The sequence below is a fragment of the Sturnira hondurensis genome, unplaced genomic scaffold (genome assembly GCF_014824575.4).
Source record: "Sturnira hondurensis isolate 20B ecotype Veracruz unplaced genomic scaffold, ASM1482457v3 Scaffold0022215, whole genome shotgun sequence".
Classification (NCBI taxonomy): domain Eukaryota; kingdom Metazoa; phylum Chordata; class Mammalia; order Chiroptera; family Phyllostomidae; genus Sturnira; species Sturnira hondurensis.
This window is the reverse complement of record NW_028094846.1, coordinates 796,594-817,028: the sequence shown is the minus strand read 5'-3', so window position 1 is coordinate 817,028 and position 20,435 is coordinate 796,594. Positions and strand designations below refer to the sequence as shown.

The 20,435-nt window shown below is 59.6% G+C and overlaps 2 protein-coding genes across 5 annotated transcripts; one reads left to right on the top strand and one right to left on the bottom strand.

Moving 5' to 3' along the window:
- Positions 1-4,633: 4,633 nt before the first annotated feature.
- Positions 4,634-7,920, top strand: CCDC190 (coiled-coil domain containing 190). 3 transcript variants are annotated; one of them, XM_037035197.1, is made up of 3 exons: positions 4,634-4,855; positions 5,922-6,008; positions 6,232-7,920. In XM_037035197.1, the coding sequence occupies exons 1-3, from the start codon at positions 4,669-4,671 to the stop codon at positions 6,786-6,788; spliced, it is 831 nt and encodes a 276-aa protein (XP_036891092.1). In that variant the 5' UTR covers positions 4,634-4,668; the 3' UTR covers positions 6,789-7,920. The 3 variants fall into 3 exon arrangements, with proteins under 3 accessions (XP_036891092.1, XP_036891094.1, XP_036891093.1); XM_037035199.1 differs by having other exon boundaries at positions 5,891-6,008; XM_037035198.1 differs by having other exon boundaries at positions 5,888-6,008.
- Positions 7,915-17,780, bottom strand: HSD17B7 (hydroxysteroid 17-beta dehydrogenase 7). 2 transcript variants are annotated; one of them, XM_037035195.1, is made up of 9 exons: positions 17,685-17,780; positions 17,330-17,533; positions 16,539-16,631; positions 15,541-15,655; positions 13,476-13,670; positions 12,864-12,968; positions 12,120-12,176; positions 10,903-11,001; positions 7,915-9,016 (listed from the first exon to the last, which is right to left on the bottom strand). In XM_037035195.1, exons 1-9 carry the CDS (start codon positions 17,717-17,719, stop codon positions 8,924-8,926), a joined length of 996 nt encoding a protein of 331 aa, XP_036891090.1. In that variant the 5' UTR covers positions 17,720-17,780; the 3' UTR covers positions 7,915-8,923. The 2 variants fall into 2 exon arrangements, with proteins under 2 accessions (XP_036891090.1, XP_036891091.1); XM_037035196.1 differs by lacking the exon at positions 17,685-17,780 and having other exon boundaries at positions 17,401-17,415.
- Between the last annotated feature and the right edge of the window lie 2,655 nt (positions 17,781-20,435).

Below are 20,435 nucleotides of genomic sequence, written 5' to 3'. Positions count from 1 at the left end.
TTCTGGTCCACTCCATTGATTTGAGTCCCAGTTTTCTTCCCATCACTATTGGTTTCCTGTGCATTTCCCTTCATTTTGCTTAGTGTAGCCTCCATTTTTTTAATCTAATTTGAGACCAAATTCAACCAATTCTATGAGCATCCTGATCACCAGTGCTTTGAACTATGCATCTGATAGGTTGGCTATCTCTTGGTCACTTAGTTGTATTATTTCTGGAGCTTTGATCTGTTCCTCTGCTTCAGCCATTTTTTTTGTCTTGTTGCACCTGTTATATATGAGGGGCAGAGCCTTAGGTGTTCACCGGGGTGGAGCAACCCACGTCGCTGGGTTGTGACGCTGTATGTGGGGATGGGATTTGAGAGAGAACAATGACACTTGCTCCACTCCCTGCCGGATTTCAGTCACTTCTCCAGCTTCCACAAGCAAACTGGGCCCTTCTGGTGCTGATTCCCGGGTGGGTGGGCTTGTGTACATTCTAGGACCCTGTGGGTCTCTCCAACGAACTCTCCTGTGAGGCTGGGGGTTTCTCCCGCTGCTGCCTCAACCCCCACAGGTGTTTTCAATCGGTGCTTTTAGGCTTTATTTCCCGGTGCTGGGGCCCTGGGCTGCGCCGTCTATCTTGCTGCCTGTTTTCACCTGGTTTATCAGTCTGGATGAATGGTTGTCATAGTTCCATACAGTTCAATTTTCTGTCCATTCTCGTTGTTTTTTTGTTTCTAAATTTTTGTTGTCCTTAATTTTGGTTGTGCAAGGAGGGGCAGTGTGCCTACCCACACCTCCCCCTGGGCCGGAAGTCCCCGCCTGCTTCTTAAACGTGTCTCCTAATTACGGATCGGGGTGGATCAGCGTTTTCCACGTGGTGCGGGATGTCCACCTTTGCTTAGTTATTTCAATTCTCACCTCTTTATCTCGGGTCTGGGTTTGGGAAGCAACATTAAAACATCTGGGTGAGCTCAGCCACCGTCGCGGAACTGAGGAATTTCAGAGGATTTCACTGTTTGCATTCCCATACGTTTGTATAGGCGTTTCGGGGTCCAGCGGCCAGTCTGGCGATTCCTGACTTTTAGCACAACCACTCGGGCACTTGCATACGTAATTACTGCTACGTTTCGATGGAGACTCCCATCTTACTTTGTTCTTTTTGCCCTATCTTTCGCTCTCTTTAATCCTGTTCGTACTTACCCGAGGGATGGCCACGTGGACCTCACCTGATGGAGGGAGCATGTTGACTGATGTCTTCACCCCTCTCTTGGGCAGGAACGGAGCCCCGGGTCACTCGGCCACTCGGCTCGGCCGCCTGCAGCCGCCTCTGCGTCTGGTGCCCCAGGCGCAGGGGGGCCGCTGGCCTCCCTCAGACGCCCCCACGGTCTGCCGTCTCTTCGCTTCCGTTCCAGCCCGCCTCTGGGAACGTTTCCTTCCACCTCAAGTACATCCTACAGAGCTTTATTCAGTGAAGAACAAACTCTGCCTTCCGATGACTTGTCTGAAAATGCCCTCATTGTCCTGTGTATCAAATTTTAGGTCAAACACTTAGTTTCTTTCAAGGCACTAAAGACAGTCTGCTATCTCCTCCTGGTTTACGTTATTTCTGTGGAAAAGTCAGCTGAATGCATGACCGTCACTCCTGGGAATATGATACGTTTCCCTCAATTTGGTTGTCCCAGAAGAATGGGAACTACTCATTACAGAAAATTTAAAGCATTTCCAAAGTCAGGAAGACTCCGCTAATAAGCCCCTTGGTGCCCAGATCCTGGCCACCGTCACTTTGTCGGACAGCCCTTCGCGCTGGAATTCTGTCTTGCTTCGCGGGACGATTTCAGAGCAGACACGAGCTTCCCTCGGTGTAGACATCCGGCCGGGTCTCTGACCCACAGGGATTTGATGAGCGAAGCGCCGCGTCGTGATCGCGACCGGCAAAATTAGCAAGAACGTGTACAGGGCTTCGAACACCCGTGCTCGGCTCCCATGCGCCCCGCCCCCCGTCCCAAAGGCGCCTCCCACAGCGGTGTGCGGACGCAGGTCTGGAGGAGCCCACCCTCCACTTCGGTGGCTTCCTCCCCAGACTGCAAGGGGCGCATTATCCATGTCACCTCCTCGCTCTTGATTTGCCAGAGAAACCAGACTCCAATAGAGAGACCGCTCTCCGGTCTGGCGTTCTCTGGCTCTCCTGCGATTTCTTCAGGATGCTGGACGTGGAGCGTGAGACATCAGATTTGATGAGATTCAGGTGCAGTTTGTTCCAAAGTCTTCGTGACCCTGGGGTGTTTGGTCTTCCTTCTCTCAGTGACTTGGACACAGAGCAGGGGCTTGGGCCGTGTCCCTGGGGCCACCGTGAGTCCCTCCCTGGGCTGAGGGCGGCGGCCAAGACCCATGACTTCCTCAGAGGCTGGAATAAAGGCTTCCCTCCATCATCTCTCTGCATTCCGCCCCCTGAGGGTGTCATCGGGGCTGATTCGATACATTTCCGGCCTCCATTTCTGGTTGTGCTGCAGGCCAGTCTGCACTGAGGGTCCGAGCTCACGCACATTTGGCCCCTGCCTCACTGGAGTGCAAGGGATGGAGCGAAGGAGAGTGGCCTGCTCCGTCTTTGTCCCATCTCTCGCCCTGGATGGGGTGGAGGTGGGTGGGCACTGTCTCTTCCCCTCCCAATATGCACCCCTCTGAGTCCGGGGACTGGCAGGGACAGACACGGCAGCGTCCTTCCTCAGGACAACATTCTGGCTGGCCCAGATCCGTGAGCCTGCTGTCCTCTGCTCACAAGACCCGTGGCTGTCAGGGGGACATTCACCTGCCATCAGCCACCTCCGGGCCTGCCGGTGGTTTCGTGTTTGCGTGTTTGCTCGGGTGAAGCATGACCTTATGTGACCTAGAGTCTCCCAACGGCTTCTGCTCCCTCCTGTGACCCGCCCCCTTCACTTGGCCCTGGAGTCCCTGCGGTCCCACTGCCACTTTCTTCCCAGGGCCACCACGCTCGGGCCATTTCTGCACACTGCCTGTCAGCGTCCTCTCAAGGTGGCCTGGAGTAACAGGTTCCCTGGACGTCCTTTGCTGCCCTTGGCTCCAGTGGCCACCAAGGTTGGAGCGGGGACACGCTGGGTCCTGTCAAGGTCTCAGACGACGCCGAGGAGCCTGCTCAGTCTGGTGACCCTGCAGGGAGCCACCAGGGTGGCAGCACTGAGATTCTGGGGGAGGGGATCCAGTCACAGGAAGGAGGGGAGGGACGGCCCTGTCTCCCCGCAGGGGTCTCCTGGTAAAGCCCATCGGCTGGGGTGACAGCGGGTAACAGGCCGGGCTGGCTTCTGCCCAGGAAGCTCTGGGGACACTACCAAACCCTGTGGGACATCAGCACTACTTGTTCTCCACAGTCTGGGTGGCCTGGACCACTGCAGCTTGTCCCCTAGGGGACAGAGTCTCCCTTCGCCTGTGGTCGCAGCTTAGGAAACCTGAATGGTTCTCAGGGAAACCCAGGAAGCGCAGCTGGAAGGCCTGGAAGGCCAGCCGGTCACCCGTGAGCCACTGGCCCAGATCAGCAGACCCCTCCTGCCCCCCACCCTACGGAGACGTGCCCGGTCTGAGGGTCTGAGGGCAGCAAGGACACGGTGCCCTCTTTGGGCCTGAGCTGGCTGCTGGGAAGTAGGGTGGGGGAGGGGAGGGGAATGGCGAAGCGGAGGAAAAGGGGGGTGAGGGCTCAGACTCTCCTGCTTCCTTTCACTCTCTGCTCCCATGGACACGGTGTGGGGGGGCAGTCCTGGAGGGCGGGCACCTCCCAGAAGAGCCACTGGGGGCCTGGGACGGGCCTGCCCTGGGAGCCCGCATTCCTGAGCGGGGAGGGGTGTGGGGCGCTTTTCCGTGCAGCCCACACTCCGCGGCAGCAGCACCAGCCCAGGGCAGACTGGAGGAAACGGCTCCTTCCCCCAGGCCCCCAAGGCACCGCGGCCTCCTGGTGGCAAACTCTGGGCTTGCAGGTAAGCGCAACTCAGCAGTCCCGTCCAAGCTCAGAGGGCAAAGCAAGGGGCTTTGATAGAAACTCTCCTTCCCCACCCCCACAGCACAGGGCTCATGGTACTGTGAGGGGCCCGGCGTGGGGGAAGCATCCCTGCCTGTTAGTGCTGCAGAGCTCGGTGAGAAGTCGCCCGGGCTCGTCCTCGGGGTGGAGAGGGCGGCAGTTCTGGGAAGACAGCCGAGCTCTGGCCCAGGAGCCGTGTTCTGTCCCAGAGGGGCCCCCAGGGCCGCCCAGATGCCCCCTGTTCTGGAGGTCTGTGCTCTGTGACCCTTCACACTTTCTGAAAGATCAACTTTCCAACTGGCTCCCGTTACCAACCTGAAGACTCCCTGAGAGTCGGAGCACCACCCTGTCACTGGGACCCTCTGTCCTCAGAAGAGCCGGCACGGGGCTGGGGCTGGAGGGCCCACCTGTCTGCTGTCACTGATTTACTGGCAAAGAGACGGAGGGTCCAGGGAGCAACTTACACTCCACCCTCCCGGGTCCCCTGGAAACGCATTTCTCTCCAGAGCAGAGTCCCCCCAGGTCGGAGTGGAGTCAGAAATACACAGAGTCCACACCCTGACATCAGAGGAAAGCTGGGGTCATCTCCCAGCTGTGCTGTGTCAGGGCCTCCGTGGTGCCCAGGAGCACCTGGTCCGCCCCCGTCTGCAGGCCGTGAGGCCATGGAGGGGCACATGGCCCGGGAACGGCTGCACAGGCACCTGGATTTGGAGAGGAGACACGCCAAGCAGGCTGAGGCCAGGCTGCACCAGCACCTGCAGAGACTGGAGCGCACCTGCCTGTACCACCTGCGGCTGCTGAGCTGGGAGCAGAGGCAGCTTCACAGAGAGCGGGAGAGGCTGCAGCAACGTGAGCACCCAGGGCCCGGGGGGCGGGGCAGGGAGGGGCAGGGCCAGGCCCTGGAACCCTGCAGCCCACCCCCCACCCCCCAGCTGCCCCTCCTGCAGTGGCCACACCCCAGTCTGCCCACTGGCTCTCTCACTAAACCCTTCATTGCCTACCGTCTTGCTTTATTTTTCTTCTACTTTTCCTTTCGCTGCACCTGGGCTGAGTGGGCTCCGCCTCTTTTTTATGCCTGGTCAACAGCCACTCACTAGGCGACCGTTAGCTCGAAGTGACCACAGGGAGGGACATGGACTCGGAGCCCCCGGCATCAGCGGCACAAGCGTGGTGTAGACAGGCGGCCTGGGGCAGGCCGAGCGTGGGACTCGTGAGGACTCTTGTCCCCCCACCCTCCCTTCCCCGCTCACACCTGTGATTATTTCGTTTTGAAAACACAGTGCTGGACAAACAGAACGTCCAAACAAAGCCTCCTCGGCCAGCCCATTCAGACCTCTGATCAGGGATTTCCAGATACTGGTTGACATGCTTGGGTAAACACGGCCCAGTCAAGTTTCTGCTGGTGTCCCGTCACCGCTGTGACTTGGCGACCTGCCCACTGGCTCAGCGAGCCAGCTCCTGGCTCCTCTTCCTCCTCCTCCGTCTCGGGTTTAGGGCTGGGACACCCAGGTTCCACGGGCTGGGGCTTAAACCCCAGGACTCGCAGTGTGGGCTCTGGGGACAGAGACCCAAGACCGAGGTGTGGACAGGCTGCTCTCCCGAGGCCAAGAGAGGACGTCTGTCCAGGCCCCTGTCTTCAGCCTGTAGACATGCCCCCGTACTGCCTTCTCTCTGCATGCGTCTCTCTCTAAACACCCCTTTCCTTGGAGACACCAGTCACATCAGGCTAGGGACACCCCAGTGACCTCATCCTAACTTAGTCACCTCTGTAGAGGCCCTGTCTCCAGAAAATGTCACATTCAGAGCCCCAGGAGTTAGGACCCAAATGTATGACAAGGAGCAGGAGCACAAGTCAACCTGTAACACTCAACCCACCCCAAGCAGACATCAGGAGCAAGTGCCCCGCCTCCTTCAGGAACGGGTTCCAGCAGAGACCAGGGGACGCTGCCGTGTGCCCAGCACAGGGAGAAAGGCGCGGGGCCCCACGGGCCTCAGGGCGCAGGTGAGAGGCCCCTACCCGCTGCCCCTGCCCACTGTCCCTGCCCACCGTTCCCTCCCTGAGGAAACGCTGCCCCTCCTCCAGCACGGAGACCGCCCCCACTGTTCCCTCCACCAGCCCCAGCTCACACCACATGAAGGGGCCGTGGGTCAATAACTCGAAAATTCAAACTACGGCACCTTCGTCGGTTGTCAGAGAACTTGCTTCTTTCCGCCTCCCTTCCCAGAGCACCGGCAACCACCAACCCCAAGCGAGGAACACACAAAAATGGGTCCCAGGAGCCCCCTTCCCGTCACACTGGTCCCAAGGACCTGCCGTCACCGTCCCAGACCAGCGCAGCCTCGGACGTCACAGAAGAGAAGCCTGCGGACCGAGCTGCGTGCACTGAGCCCACACACCCAGACCTCGGGGCCAGCCCCGCAGAAGACCTCGGAGGGGTCTGCGATGAGGAGGCCAGGTCTGGAGACGCCACCCTGCAGCCGGACCACAGCACCGGGAAACCCATGTCCCCGAGGGCCACGGGGTGCGAGGGAAACCCTGACAGTGAGCCCTCAGCATCCTCCCTCCCCCAGCTGTTTGCCAGGGCCGCCCATGCCCGGTACCTGCGGCACCGGGTGCCCCCCGAGTCTGAGAGGGTGCTCAGTCTCCCGGAGATATTTGGGCACGGGGACCCTGCGACCCAGGGCAGGGCGGTCTCTCAGTCACCTCCTCTGTGACCATCCGGTGCCATTCACAGTCCCCAGAGGGACGTGTCCTCTGTCTCCATCTCGTTTCGATCCCTGATTCTCCCTCTCACTGAACCCACAACACCAGCGAGGCTTCTGAGGGCAAGTGAGGCCACTGCCTGTGCTGGTTGCTAACGCCAAAAATGTGAGTCTGCAGGACAGCCACCCAGTTTCTGAGACTCGAGGTGCCACCTGCTGGCCACACGGGAGGCCCTTGTTCCTGGTCGCAGCCGGGGCTAGAACAGGGACTCCCTGGGAACCAGAGGGGGTCGGGGGCTCGCTGACCACCACCGGCTCTCGGCCTTCCCTTTCAAGCGGCACCTGCTGGTTTTCTCGCCCCCACCTCCAGCCGGCTCACACCCAACCTGCAGCCTCACCGTGAAACGTGGAGGAGAAATGTGCTCCCTCCAACATTCCCTTCCAAGAAGCAAAGCACCAGGGCGCCACACCGGCCACGGGCACGCACTCACTGACAGTGACCAGCTGCGCCTCCTTGGGCCTCCCCCTCACACCCCGCTGTCTCCATCACGACCCCCCGGGGCTGAGTTCTCCACTCTGCCCCAGTCTTTCTCCTGCAGCCAAGCCGGAGGCCAGGGCCCGGGCCACAATGGCAGTGGGAGCGTGGCTGTTGCCTGGGTCTCTGCGCCGGACAAAACTGATCCAGGTCCACCTCGGTCTGTGGCCCGAGACAAACACGCCTTCCGTGCTCCTCCCCGCACAGTGCTCCTGTCCCCAGGCACCTGGGGGACCCAGACCTGCCACACGTCCACCTGCAGTTGGTCGCCTGTTCCGAGTCCAATCACATTTCACGTGTCACCACAAGATCAGGTGCTCACTCAGTTTCCTGCCAGCAGTGTCTGGGCCACCCACCACGTTCGACGCACCAGCCTCGGGCAGAAGCCGCAGGGTCACCGTGCTCAGAGATGCCTTCTCCCCTCACTCACAGATGTCACGGCACCCAGCGCTCCCCCCAGGGACAGAGGGAGCTGAGGGGCTCTGCCCTGCACAGACCAGGGAGTGGGTGTCTGCATGTCACTGCTCCCCAGCCCCACCCACCTTTGGGCCTCGCTTCCCGTCACCCAGAGTGCCCAGCCCTCGTGTTCCCATGCAGAACGTTGAGCTTTGTTGAAAACACCTTTAGTGACAAAAAGAAAAATCGTATTTCAAAATACATAGCAATTCTATTTCTATATGATTTTTCATTTTTATTGACTCATCCAAAACTTCATTCACTTTATTCTATCCCAGGTATGGGTTATGTTTGGGGTCAAAACACCTTAATTAAGCATTTTAGCATGTTTGTCTTCACGTCACGGAAGTGGAGTCTGGGCCAACCTCTGACCATGGCCGCCACCAGCAGCAATTCGGCCGGAAAACTTTACAGAGACAATGTGAACAAATCGTGGGCAAGTTCACGTCCAGTGAGACGTGAGCGTGAAGCCCCAGCAGCTGGGTGGCTCAGCTGGTGGGAGCGTCACCTTATGCACCAAAAGGTTGCGGGTTCAGTTCCGGTCGGCAACCACTCAGTGTTTGTCTCTGCCCCCCACCCCCTCCCATCTCTGTAAAACCAATGACAAAAGTCTCCCTGGGCAAACATTAGAAAGACGGAAACCAGGTGGTCAGCAATGAGCCAGTGCACAGTGCGGGGTCGGGCCACCTCAGCTGCCATGTCAGCCGGACTCTTTTCAAAACAGGGAGGAAGCCCCGGAAGTGGCCCAAACGTGCCCGTCCCTGAGTTCCCGGGCCTGAGTGCATGGGCACCTGCAGGGGGGCCAGGGCCCTGAACCCCAGGATTGTTAAAGGCAGCAGCAAGAATGAAGTGAAAGACCTGAGAAAGTGCCCCCAGGAAACACTCAGCGTGGCCGTGACCCTCCCTCGGGAGCAGGGGGACCGGCGGGCCCGCGTCTCGGCCACTGGAGGCCACTCCATGTCCCGGGCACGTGTGGGCTCCGGCCGGCAGGACACGCACCACAGACAGAGGAGGTGAATGCGGGGAACTCCCAGGGTGTGATGGGACACCACACGGGAAACCAGCGCAGCAACCTGTCACCCGAGGAAGCTCCTCACGAGTGCACAGGCGCCCGGGGCCTCAGAGGGAAGGGAGGCCGCGGGAGGCCCCCGCTCACCCCCGACGACACTGCCCGCACGCCAGGGAGGACGGAGGTGGGCGTGTCCCGTGGCCGCCCGCCCCCGCTAGTCCGGGCTCTGGACGGTGGCCCGAACGTGCCGCTCCAGCTCCAGCAGGTGCCGGTACAACTGTTCCGCCGTGTCCTCGTCAAGGTCCATCTGGAAGAGAATCAGAGACGAGGATGGCCGGACAGGGACACGGCAGGACAGCCGCTGCGGACAAGGGAGGTGCTCAGTGTGGGGGGAATGGAGAAGCGGCAGCAGGGAAGGGCCCCACACTCGCCAAGCCCACAGACGCCCCACTGGACGGGGAGCCCCAGGTCTGCCAGCCCCCGACTCCCACGACGGTCACGGAAGACACCGACCGACTCGGACGTGAGGAAGGACAAAGGAGGACACTCCGAAGGGTCCCTTGCTGTCTAACTTCCACGGGCGCCTAGCACCCGCACGCACACCATCCCCAGACACCCAGGACACCCCAGAGAGCAAGGGGCACCCCCTCACTCCTCCTGCCAGACTGCGCGCAGAGCCAGGAAAAGGGGGGCAGCAGAGCGGTGACAGGCACTGGGCGGCTGACGCCTGTGGAGCTGCTCAGACAAAGCCCGGCCGCCACCCCGCCCGCCCCGCTGCTGAGGACGCAGGTCACACTCCAGCCGACACGCTGTCTGCAAATGACGCGACAACCCCTCCCAGGTCCACACAGAGTCTGAGCTTCCAACAGAGGCTCTCTCCGCAGAGCTGGGAACCGGATGAAACCGGCGCACGTTTTGGAAACGGCGGCCACACTCGTCCGCTCACCGAGGGGCAGGTTCAGCAGGCCCCAGCCAGCCCAGGACGGAGGGCCGGCCTGCGTTCACCCAAGGCCGAAACACCACCTCCATGCAGCTCCACAAATTGCTGCTGAAATACCTCAGTTTGCGGATCTCAGCCCCACCTCCCCTGAATGAACAGGCCACTCTCCCGAGACTGACAAGTAGGACATTAGGACAAACCGAGGGTCCCGAAGGTCCCTGAGCTACCAGTGTCCCCGAGGAGGGTTCGGGGTGTTACCACGTCTTACATAAACGGTGAAGAAGGAAGTCACAGAGTCCAGGACAACCTGCGAATTCCAGGGCAGACCGTGGACACACACGTCCTCGCAGTGGACGTGCAGCCTGCGGGGAACCCGGCCGTGCCCACCGGCCGGGGGAGCAGGACAGGTCGAGACCCTCACGCCTGCTCGCTGCCCACACTCTCTGGAACCCCGTCCAGGGCCTCATGCCCCATGGAACAGGCTCCGGGAAACCTGCAGGGCAGCCGGTGATTTCAGGGGCAGGTGCCATGGGAAGCAGGGAGCGCCCGGTCTCCCACCCCGCTGACGGGCAGACAGGGCCCCAAGCTGAGACCAGATGAGCCAACAGCGCCTCCCACAGGAAGCCGGTGAAAGGGCGGCTGGAATACACCGCACTCACGGCAGACACAGCAGTCTGTGTGGTCCAGGTGAGTCTCCTCACCCCCTAGCGGCCCCTCTGGGTTCGATTTCTGCTCGGAAGTCGGTGCGGTCTGCAACTGGCAGCGCCGGCCCCCACCCCCGCAGGACGCCCATCCCTCGGAGCCAACAGCTGTCTGCCCTGGGTGGGCCGCACTAGGAGGGAGCCAACACCGCTCCGAGGCCCTTTCCGTCTCATCCAGCGTGCAGCCTGTGCTGGGAAGGGGGCAGAGTCCACCCCCCAAGAGCTGACATTCAGATAGGGCCCCCGCGGAAGGAACACGCACGGCCCAGAGTGAGCTGCCAGCAACGCCCCTCATGGAGGCACTGACGACCCTGCCTGAAGGGTCACGGAGACCAAGACACAAGCTGAGACCTGAAGGGCAAGCAGGAGAAACCAATGAGCTGAAAGAGGCAGGTAAGGGCCACGCTGGGGCACAGAGGACGTGCCAAGGCCCGGCCAGAAAGGGGACCGACCAGTGCAGTGCTGGCAGATGGCAGGCCCGGGAAGGGAGCCAGGAGGCCTCAGATGGGGCATCAGAGCAGGGGCAGCCACGCGGTGGGGCAAACAGTTCACCTTCTGGGTCGTTACGTAATTGCTCCCGAAGCCGGTCGTGGCGCTCAGGTACTTGGTCAGAGGGTTGAGGGACTCCGGCTTCTGGTGGAAGAGCCACACCTGCGAGGAGAGGGAAGGCAGCCCTGGCTTCTGTCCCGCCCACGGCCCCCGAGGCTGCCGGGGCCTCGGGGCTGGCGCCTGGCTCCAGACACACCAGAAATCCCCGAGGCCGGCTAGTTTCCACAGACAAGAAGAGACTACGTGGGAAAAGGTGCACCCACGGGGTCGCAGCCAGGAACCCGAGAGGCGGGGTGTGAGCAGAATTCAGCCCATGTGGGTGCAGTGCTCACACCCACCACCATTCCCGAAATTACCGCAGGGTCGCGCACCTGCTACATTTCCAGCATGACACTGGGGTCCGGCTGCCCGTCCTAACAAACCCAGCCCACCCTCTCGCCCCGGTCAAGCCTCTCCGGCCCCAGTGCCCCCCATTTCCGAGCACCCCGAGAGCACTCACCGCCCACCACAGTGCTCCTAAGGGAGACCCTGTCTTCTATGCCCCACACCTCTGGGCTCGAGTCCCTGTCTGACACACAGGGGGCCATGACGTCCCTCCCGAAGGGACCGCTCACTGACGTCCCCGACAGTTCGGCAAACACGTGGAGGACTGAGGTGAATCTGAAAGCGCTGGCTTCTACCGTCCACCCGCGTCCCAGCCACTGCGTCTATCTCAGCCCGTTTACCGAGGCTGGAGCGGCCGGCAGACGCCCTCATTAATTCACCCTCGTCAGTGCTTCCCTGTTCTCTTAATTCAGCCACGACCAAAGGATCTACTGTGTATGCATTCTATGGCACTCGGTCCTCAAGGATCCCAACGAGCAGAAAAGTCCGGAAGGAGCTCCATCCTGCCTTCTGGCTTCAGGACAGAGGAGCGGCTGGACCCGACGTGGACAGCCCTGGGCGCGGCTGCCGCTGCTCCTGCCCCACAGGTGCGCCCCCACCCCCGGGGAAGCCCCCCGACCGCCCGGCCACCCCGCACTCTCCTGCCCTGAGGGACCCATGGCAGGCACCACCCTGCAAGTCCCGCCCTGCACAGAGCCTCTGCCACTCCCGAGCCCGAGCAGCCGAGACTGCCCACACAGCATGTTCTCGTCCTTCCTGTCGAGACAGAGAACGCTCCCGGGGGGCCGACAGTTTGCATCAGGAACACCCGGACGAGCCACGGACCGGCGACGTACCAGGGCCTCGGCTCCGTTGTGCGGTGTCAGGGTGAACGCGTTTGCGAAGAAGCGCATCTGGGAAAGAGAAGACAGAGTCACCCCCGTGCGGTGGTTTGGGACAAGGTCGCGACAGCCCGCCTCTCTTGAACGTTCAAAAACACAGCCTGAGTTTCCCCTCATCGAACATAAGGAAGTCTGAAAAAGAAGTACCACTTCACCCCCATCACTCCGAGTCAGCCCCTTGCAACACAAAGGCCCATTTCTCTTTCTCCACAGCTGGCGTGACGGAGGGACACGCTTTCTGAGCCCCACAAGGAAGCACATTTCCTAGTGTGCCGAGGGCACGCCGTCCCGACAAAGGCACTGAAACCACGGAGCAGTGCAGGCACGCAGCTCCACAGTCACGAGACACACACTCGTCCCGACCTGGGGGCTTTAAATGCACGGGACCCCAAGGTGCACTCGGGGTACCCAGGTCCCCATCGTGTGGCCCAGGTCTCCCACAGCTGCAGCCCTGGGACCCTTGGGGCCTAGGGACCATGGTCCCGCATGGAGAAGGAGACATGTAGGGGGGACTCTGCGGGGTCAGCTGGGGGGGCCGAGGTTATCTAGGTGACTTCAGACCTCAAGTGCCATGGGATTCTGCCACATCCAGGTTCAGTTTCTTAAATCATTTCCTAACCTTCAAATACACCTTTCTGGTCCCAAATAGAACTGCTTCCAGACACGGAGGAAGGCCGTGCCGGGCAGGCGTGCACTCACCAGCCATATGACGGGCATCAGCAGGGTCCACACGAAAGGCGGCAGGATCCCGTAGGTCAGGTTGGTCAGCATGGTCCCCGGGCACACCACGCTGGAGAAGAGGCCCTGGAGCAGGGACGGGGGCACATTGAGTACTGGGGGGCGGGGGGGGGGGGTAGCACAGGGCAGCTGCACGCTGGGCGACGAGGGACACACCCAAATGAGCCAGACAGGGGGAAGGAGGGACCTCCGCCTGGGCCGGACCCTTCACTCGTCCTGTGACCTCTGGGTACAGGACAACCTCTGCAAATATCCGTGTCCTCGGGCCCAGCCTGCCGTGACGGGAAAGGTGCCACACTCTCAGGGACAGCGTGTGGCCTGGGAAACGCTGCACGGGTGCTGTCACTGCCTCTCTGCTGGGGACGGACACTGTGGCTCTTGCAGACGACAGGCTGGTGAATGAGCCCCAAACGCCTCAGGTCTGAGGCTTGTTTTCCTGGCCCTGCGACATTCGTGCACATCGACCACCAGTGTCCCTCGAGTCCCTCCCTGTCCTCCCAGAGACCCCGCCCAAGAGACCACACTGTGCCTTCGAAGGCACCCGCGGCGGCCCAGGACCAGCAGGGGCCTCACCTGCCCGTTGCCGTGCCGGTTCAGGGCCACGCTCAGAAGGTCCACCGCGTACTTGGAGGAGCTGTAGGGCTCCCGGCCCCGGCTGTGCTGGACGTCCTCCAGGCTGAAGTTGGACTTCTGGGCGCTGCGGGACGACGTCCAGATGAGCCGGGACGGGCTGTCCCCGGGCCCAAGGAGCGGCTCCAGCTCCCGAACCTGAGTGAGGGAAAGAAGGACAAAAGCTGTACCACAGTCCCCTGGGGTGGGGCGGGGGGACACAGCCAACATTCTGAAACCACTGTAGTGTCTCCTGGAACGCAGCAGACCGGTCCCCAGGAGAGGGACATCCCGGGAAAATGAGAGGAGGCTCAGCCTCATGTTCACCTCGGTTGAGAGGCCGATGGTTACATGTGGAGATCTGTGCACATGTGTCCACACTCAGGCCTGCGCACTCAGAGGCATCCGTGCGCTGCTGGCCGAATGTGCCACCCCAACAACAAGGGACACGGGACCCAGATGGCCTCCGAGGACGGCCGGCTCTAGGCCGAGGGCGGGAAACACACAGAGTGAGCTCGAAGCTCCTTATGGCATCAGGAGGGACGTGCTCCCGACAAACCAAAAACCCACCATGACAGGGGCGGGGGGGGGGCACGTCCCAGAGAGCCAGGCCCCGCGGAACCAACCTGAGTGAGAAAAGCGGCAGAAACTACACACCCAGGGGTCCGCGTGGGCACCCACCATCCCCCCTACGCCACAATCCAGAGGGCGAAGAAAGAGGACTGTCACGAGGTACAGGAAACAGCAGATACCAACACCTAGTTTTAAAACTCTGAACACCTAGTCTTGAATGGCCAGACAGGAATCCGACCCGTGCTGACTTCGTACTTTAATTAACTTTTGACTGAAAAACTAGTACGACTTAAAAAATAATAATAAAGGGCCCTGGCTGGTGTAGCTCAGTGGATTGAGTGCGGGCCTGCGACTCAGACGATCGCGGTTCAATTCCCAGTCAGGGCACATGCTTGGGTTGCAGGCTGGTTCCCTGCAGGCCAACTCCCAGCAGGGGATGCACGAAAGGCAACCATACATTGATGTTTCTCTCCCTCTCTCCTTCCCTTCCCCTCTAAAGATAAATAAATAAAATCTTAAAAAAAAAAGAATGAGACAAAATTAAAAAAAATAATAATAATAATAATAAAGGACATGATGAAAGGTGAGCCTCCCACTCATCCCCGAGGCCCTGGCACCCAGATCAAAGACAGTGGTGTCCCCAATCTGCACACTCCACGACACACTCTATACGTGCACGTGTACTGTGTGGACACGTGTCTTTGTCATTTGCACAACCGAGGTCCCACTGGGTAGACGGCACCCGGCCACCATGATGGTAAAATCCAGCAGGCTGTCCTGCCCAAGTGCAAAGTATTGACCTCGTTTCTTTCCACGGTGTCTTAGTATCCCACTGTTCACATATACCTTACTTTATCACAAATACAGGCTACTCCTCAAAGAGGCGGTCCCATTTCCAGGGAACACGGGTCCACTATGAAGAACAGTCAGGGTGAGTCTGTGCCAAGACTCGGACTGTGTGCAGCAAGCCCAGCGTTGGGGGGAAAGCGAGGCCACTGGACACGGCTGGGTGTGACTTAACCTAGACAGTGACGCAGCCCCATGATGTGGACCCGAGGCTGGAGCTCAGAGTGAGCAAATGCAGTGCCCGTCTCTGCTCCCTTTCACACCCGTGCCCAGGACGGCGGCTCACAGGTGCAGCGCTCGGGAATTCAGGGGTCAGAACGGTGGCTGGGTAAAGGCTGGCCGGCCACCCTCCCACCTGAGGCCACACCCAGCTCCGAGACCAGCGGGGGACCGTCTGTGCGCCCGGGGCATCATCTCTGAAGGCCTCTGAGTGTTCATTCTCCTTTCCCTCTGCTCTCCAGAGCCAACGTCAAAAGAAAAAGCACATCGCGACAGGCTATGGCAGGGAACCAGGGTTTTCAGAGTAAGCGTCCTACCTAAATACTTAAAGATCAAACACCCGCAACACACTATACCCCCAGCACTGAGTGTCAGCCGGTTGGCACTTTACCAGGAGAAAGTGGCCGAAGACGTTGGTGGCAAAGACCTCCTGGAGCCCGTCGGCAGTGACCTTGTCCTCCTGGGTCAGCAGCCCCTCAGCTGTGGAGAACACGTGAATCACGTTTCTGAAACAGAAGAGATAGCGTGACTCTCAGCTCCCGCCACTGGAGACCCTGAAGAGACCCCCCCCCCACTGCTGTCCCTGCCCCAAACCCCACGTCCAGATCCTGGGCGACTCTGTCAAATATGGCACAAGGACACTTCCTTCGCCCCGGAAGTACTCACACACCACAGGTCATGCTGCCATCAGGAGCCCGAGCCTCTGAGAACCTGCTGCAACCTGCTCCACTCCTTTGCAAATCAGCTTATATAAGTCAACATCTCTGGGGACAACAGTTACACCGAGGAGGGTCCTCCCCAGACAAACCAATGCCTGCTGCACCTCCTGGCCCCCCGCTGAGTCATCTGGATGCCTATGGTTCGTACTGGGCGTTCTCGGAGCGGGAACACTATTAATAGTGTGTGCTGTGGACCAGTGGAGGAGCTCAATGCCAGTGAGGGACTGAGTGTTTACTGGGAACTAAAGCCAAAGAACCTCTGTGTGTGAACACACACTCTAGGTCACGGGACAAGACTGCTTCCTCCCAGCGGGTTGGGGTCAAACATTTTAGAAGCCACCACACTGTACTGAGAAACTCCAGGAACACAGTGAGTGTTCAGAGCTTCCCCAGCTGCTGGTCAGAGCACCTGCCAGGGAGGCGCCCTCCTGGGGACCAGAGTCCGGAGGCCCCTGCCTGATCCTGAGGGGCTCCGCTCCCAGACATTGTGGGGCCCAGCACAACACGAAACCATGCCGCGTGACTGTCCCCTCAAGAGACGATGCTTTTACTCATTCGGTCTACTCTTCTCGATGCCTCCTCTGCCCCCCAACTTAACATGCCCAGGGCAAAACAAGGGGAAGAGTACACACCTTCCTCGCCAGCAGGGTGTCTGGACAATGGGACTTACCTTGAAAAGAGGCTGGAGAAAAGCGCTTTGACGTTGAGGTGGGGGCTGGGCATGATCCCGGCGTTCAGGTACACGCAGTCTAACCTGGGAAACCTGCAGGTGAGACACCAGGCAGGAGCATCAGCCCTGGGGGTGTCCCTCCCTGACGGTGGCTTCCAATGGCTACAATGTGGGGTCACATGTTCCCGAGTCTGTATCAACCACCACTCCCCAAATCTGGACGACGACACCCACGTCCAGGACAGCTGTTTGGAGAATTCACTGAGCACAACGCCTCGCTAACAGGACGGCCTGGGGCCAGTCAACTCACTGATTACTTTGGCGCTTCCTTCTCCCCCGAAGCCTCACTGCCTTAAATTGGGGCTAAATCACTAAATATCCTACCAGATACTAACATACTCATTTGTGATAACTAAATGTCTCCCCTGAAGAACTGGGGAGGAGACCTGGGTTCTGGGACCAGCACTGCAGTATAAAGCCCTGTGACCCTCCTGGGCACATTACTCTCATTTCTGTGTCAGGCTCTCATGTCAGCACCTGCCTGACCTACCTGGTGATCCGAGGAGGAAAGAGGTAGAAAATGCACTCAGGTGTCAAAGGAGTCACACTCAGGGTGCACTCCTGTATCAATCTTCATTAAATTATCAGTGTCACGAGGACAATGAACGGACTTCCTAAGCATCACTTCTTACGCCCAGGCGTTCCTTTCCAGGACTTCCTGCCCTTTCTCTTTCTGTCAGTGGCTACGCTGCACAACCCCACGTGAGAAAGCCCGTCAATGAGAGGCCCACCTGTGCCTGAGCTCCCTGGCGGCCCGCAGCACCGAGCGCAGGTCGGAGACGTCCACCTGCACGGTGCTCACCTGGGCGGAGGGCCGGGCGGCCACCAGCGCAGCGCGGAGGGCCTCGGCGCGGCCGGGGTTCCTGCATGCCAAGCACAGGTGCAGCTCGTCTTCCTCCTGCAGCAGCCGCTGGCAGAGCGCTCGGCCGACGCCGCTGGGGTTCAGACATTGGAAACTGCCTTAACCCGCGGTGCCCCTCCGGCCTGTCTCGCTGGGTCAGAGCCCAGGCGGCAGGAGGGAAAGCGGGACCAGGCACCGCGGACCCGCCCCCGGTCCCGCCGCCGCGACCGCGCACCAGGCCTCACCTGCTCGCCCCGGTGACCAGCACCACCTTCCGCATCGCCGCACCCAGACGCCCGACCGCCGACAGGACGAGCGGGGCTCTCGGAGGAAGAACCCAGACCCCGCCTCCCACTCCCGTTGCCCAATCAGAGCCCAGCGATGCGCTCACGGCTGTGACTAGAGAACGCTCTCCAATCAGATCCTGGTCGGCCCCCGGTACCCCGCCCGCAGCCCAATCAAGGGCGGACGATACGGCCTGCCACACCCCCGCCACGTCCACCAATCGAGTTACACGTCGCGCTCTGCGCAACAGTCGAGGTGGGGTGAGATAGGCCGAGGGGAGGGGCCAGCTCCCAGCCAATCGGCGCTTTCCCGCTTCCGCCACGCAGGTGTGCGGGCCCCGCCCGCCAGGTGGCGGAGACGGTGGGAGCGCGCTCCCGGGCGCGCGCTCCCGGGCGCGCGCAGGCCTGGGCTCTGGCCGCTCTGACGGGGACTTGTGCTGCGGAGCCTCCTGTATCACAGGGAAGGTTCGTGTCTGGGAGCTGAAGTTTGGAGACTGTCGCTCCTCTTTACCTGCGCCACTTCACAACCACCTCTGCCCCCAGATCTCTAAAACGCCGTCTTTGGAACATTGACTTTACGAGGAATTTTATGTAGAATCAAACATGGAAGAATGCTAGTTTTCAACACTTGGGCGGTGGGACGGAATCCAAGGCTGCCAGAACTTCACAGGACCCGGCGGGTGGTTACTGTAGCCTCCTCCGGCTGTTCCGGGGCATTGTCTGCGCTCTCTTATCTGTCTCGGCCACCCCTGGGGGGGAAAATGTGTTCACCTTGTTCAAGACAGTGAAAGTCCTGTGTGGACATAGTCCACCGTCTTGTAGGTCAGAAGCGTGTGGTTTGGGCGTTTCATCCTCATCTCTGCTACAGAGTCTGGCTTCTTCTGGGTGTTCATAGCTTTTTGTGTGCCTGGGCAGTTGAGACAAAGCGTGTGTGAATTTGGAAGGGATTTCCGTGTATCGGACAAGACAACTTTGTGACAACACTAAAGATTCCCCAATTATTTCTGGGCCGGCCCCCCCAGGACTGAACCAGTGCAGCAGCAGAGAATCCGTCTCTGGTAGGTTTGGGCCTCCAGACACCCGGCTGCTTTTCTTACAGCAAAGTCAGCTAACAGGTGAGAGGCCTGGGGTGAAGCCCTCCTGCTGGATCCCCCCACGAACAGGGGTGGCACTCTGCACACACATGGGCTCCACCCCCGTGCCCCTTCGCCTCCCCGAAAAGGATGCAAGGCCCACGGGGAAGGGGTGACAAAGCCCAGAACCCATACCATCTGCACAGAAAGGGACCGTTCATTCATTAGTAGCATATTTCTTTAATCATTGTTATTTACAATGTATCATCTGACAGACGTACAGAGAATAAATAAAGAAAATATACAATTGGTATCTCGTGGCTTTTTTTTCTAATACAGAGAATTCTTACATATTCTATTTTGGAATGACTAGGATAGTTTTAAGCAGAAATGGAGTCGGTTTGCTCTCTGCCCCTTGACCCAACACCTCGCCCTCCACAGTCTGCAGAGCAGGCCCAGCCCCTCCCCCAAGAAACCAAGTTTCCCCTTGAAGGGATCGGTTGCCTCACCCCACTGGGCTCTCCCTGGTGGTCTCTGCTCACCCGCCCTCCACCTGCAGCTGCGCATTTGGGGAAGTGCAGGCCACCTCTGGGCTCCTCCTGCCCCTTTGGAGGTTTGGGGAGTTGTAGACCAGGCGTGTGCGGGAGAAACTCCGAGGTTTGTTTTCAATGGGCTGAGTTTGGGGCCAGCGTGTGGTGCCCGCTCTGGACAGGGTGTCTTGTAGAGAACAACCTTGAAATGCTGTCTCAAGCCCTCAAAGGTTGACTTCCCCATCAGGAAACAGACAGGTGGTAAGCCCCATGGCCTTTCCCTGCTTTTCCGGTTTGAACACAGACTCTACACCACAGCAGGGCAGGTGTCCCTAACTCACCCCCAGCATGTGGTGTGAGTTACAATTCCCACTTCTAGATTTTTGTTCAAAAAACAGCCCTCCACAGACATGGATGGAACGACCACGCAGGACGCAGTGGTGACCAAGTTGCAGTCTGTGACCCACAAACGGAGCAGTTAGGACACCACCAGCCAGGAGCATCGGAATTGGAAGCCCCGCACCCCCGAGGTCGCCGTGGGTGTGCCTTTCATTTGGTCCACTGCGGCTGGTGCTCCGTTTCGGGACAGATACCTAGGCGCATGAAACCTCTCTGCTGTTCTGAAAATGGCTTATCACACATCAGAGACCACACCGTGGTTCTCGATTCCTTCCTCAAGCTGCCCTGGGGCCAGAACTCAGTGCCACCTACGTCTTGACCAATCACTGGACCAAGTCCTCTCTGCCACAATTACAAGCCCTCATCACTGTGGGAACAGCGGGAGCCACCCAGATTTCCCTCCATGCCTGGTTCTCCAGCCACAGACAGGTCTTCCTATCCCGAGTCGTTCAAGTTGTTCTGGGTTGTTCCAGATGCTACACAGACAAATGAAGTCAGCAGACGTGGACACCGGCTAGGCTGGATACCGCTCACTGATAAAGGAACTGGCCAACTTGGTACTTTCTCTTTCGGGTTTTGGACAAGTGGACCCAGGTGGTGTCTGTCTCACTATGAACCAGCTACGGAACAAGGGGTTAATCGCCCCCCGCCCCCAGAAACTAAATAAGGACGTGTGAACAACTGTTGAGCTCTTAACCCTCCTGAGGTTT

What these genes read in the sequence shown, in the direction of transcription:
- CCDC190 (XM_037035197.1), top strand. Translation starts at nt 4,669, where the DNA reads ATGGAGGGGCACATGGCCCGGGAACGGCTGCACAGGCACCTGGATTTG. An exon ending in GCGGGAGAGGCTGCAGCAAC is followed by an intron (nt 4,856 to 5,921) that starts GTGAGCACCCAG and finishes CGCCTCCTTCAG; the next exon opens with GAACGGGTTCCAGCAGAGAC. An exon ending in CCACGGGCCTCAGGGCGCAG is followed by an intron (nt 6,009 to 6,231) that starts GTGAGAGGCCCC and finishes CTCCCTTCCCAG; the next exon opens with AGCACCGGCAACCACCAACC.
- HSD17B7 (XM_037035195.1), bottom strand. Translation starts at nt 17,719, where the DNA reads ATGCGGAAGGTGGTGCTGGTCACCGGGGCGAGCAG. An exon ending in TTCTCCAGCCTCTTTTCAAG is followed by an intron (nt 15,656 to 16,538) that starts GTAAGTCCCATT and finishes CTTCTGTTTCAG; the next exon opens with AAACGTGATTCACGTGTTCT. An exon ending in ATTACGTAACGACCCAGAAG is followed by an intron (nt 9,017 to 10,902) that starts GTGAACTGTTTG and finishes ATTCTCTTCCAG; the next exon opens with ATGGACCTTGACGAGGACAC.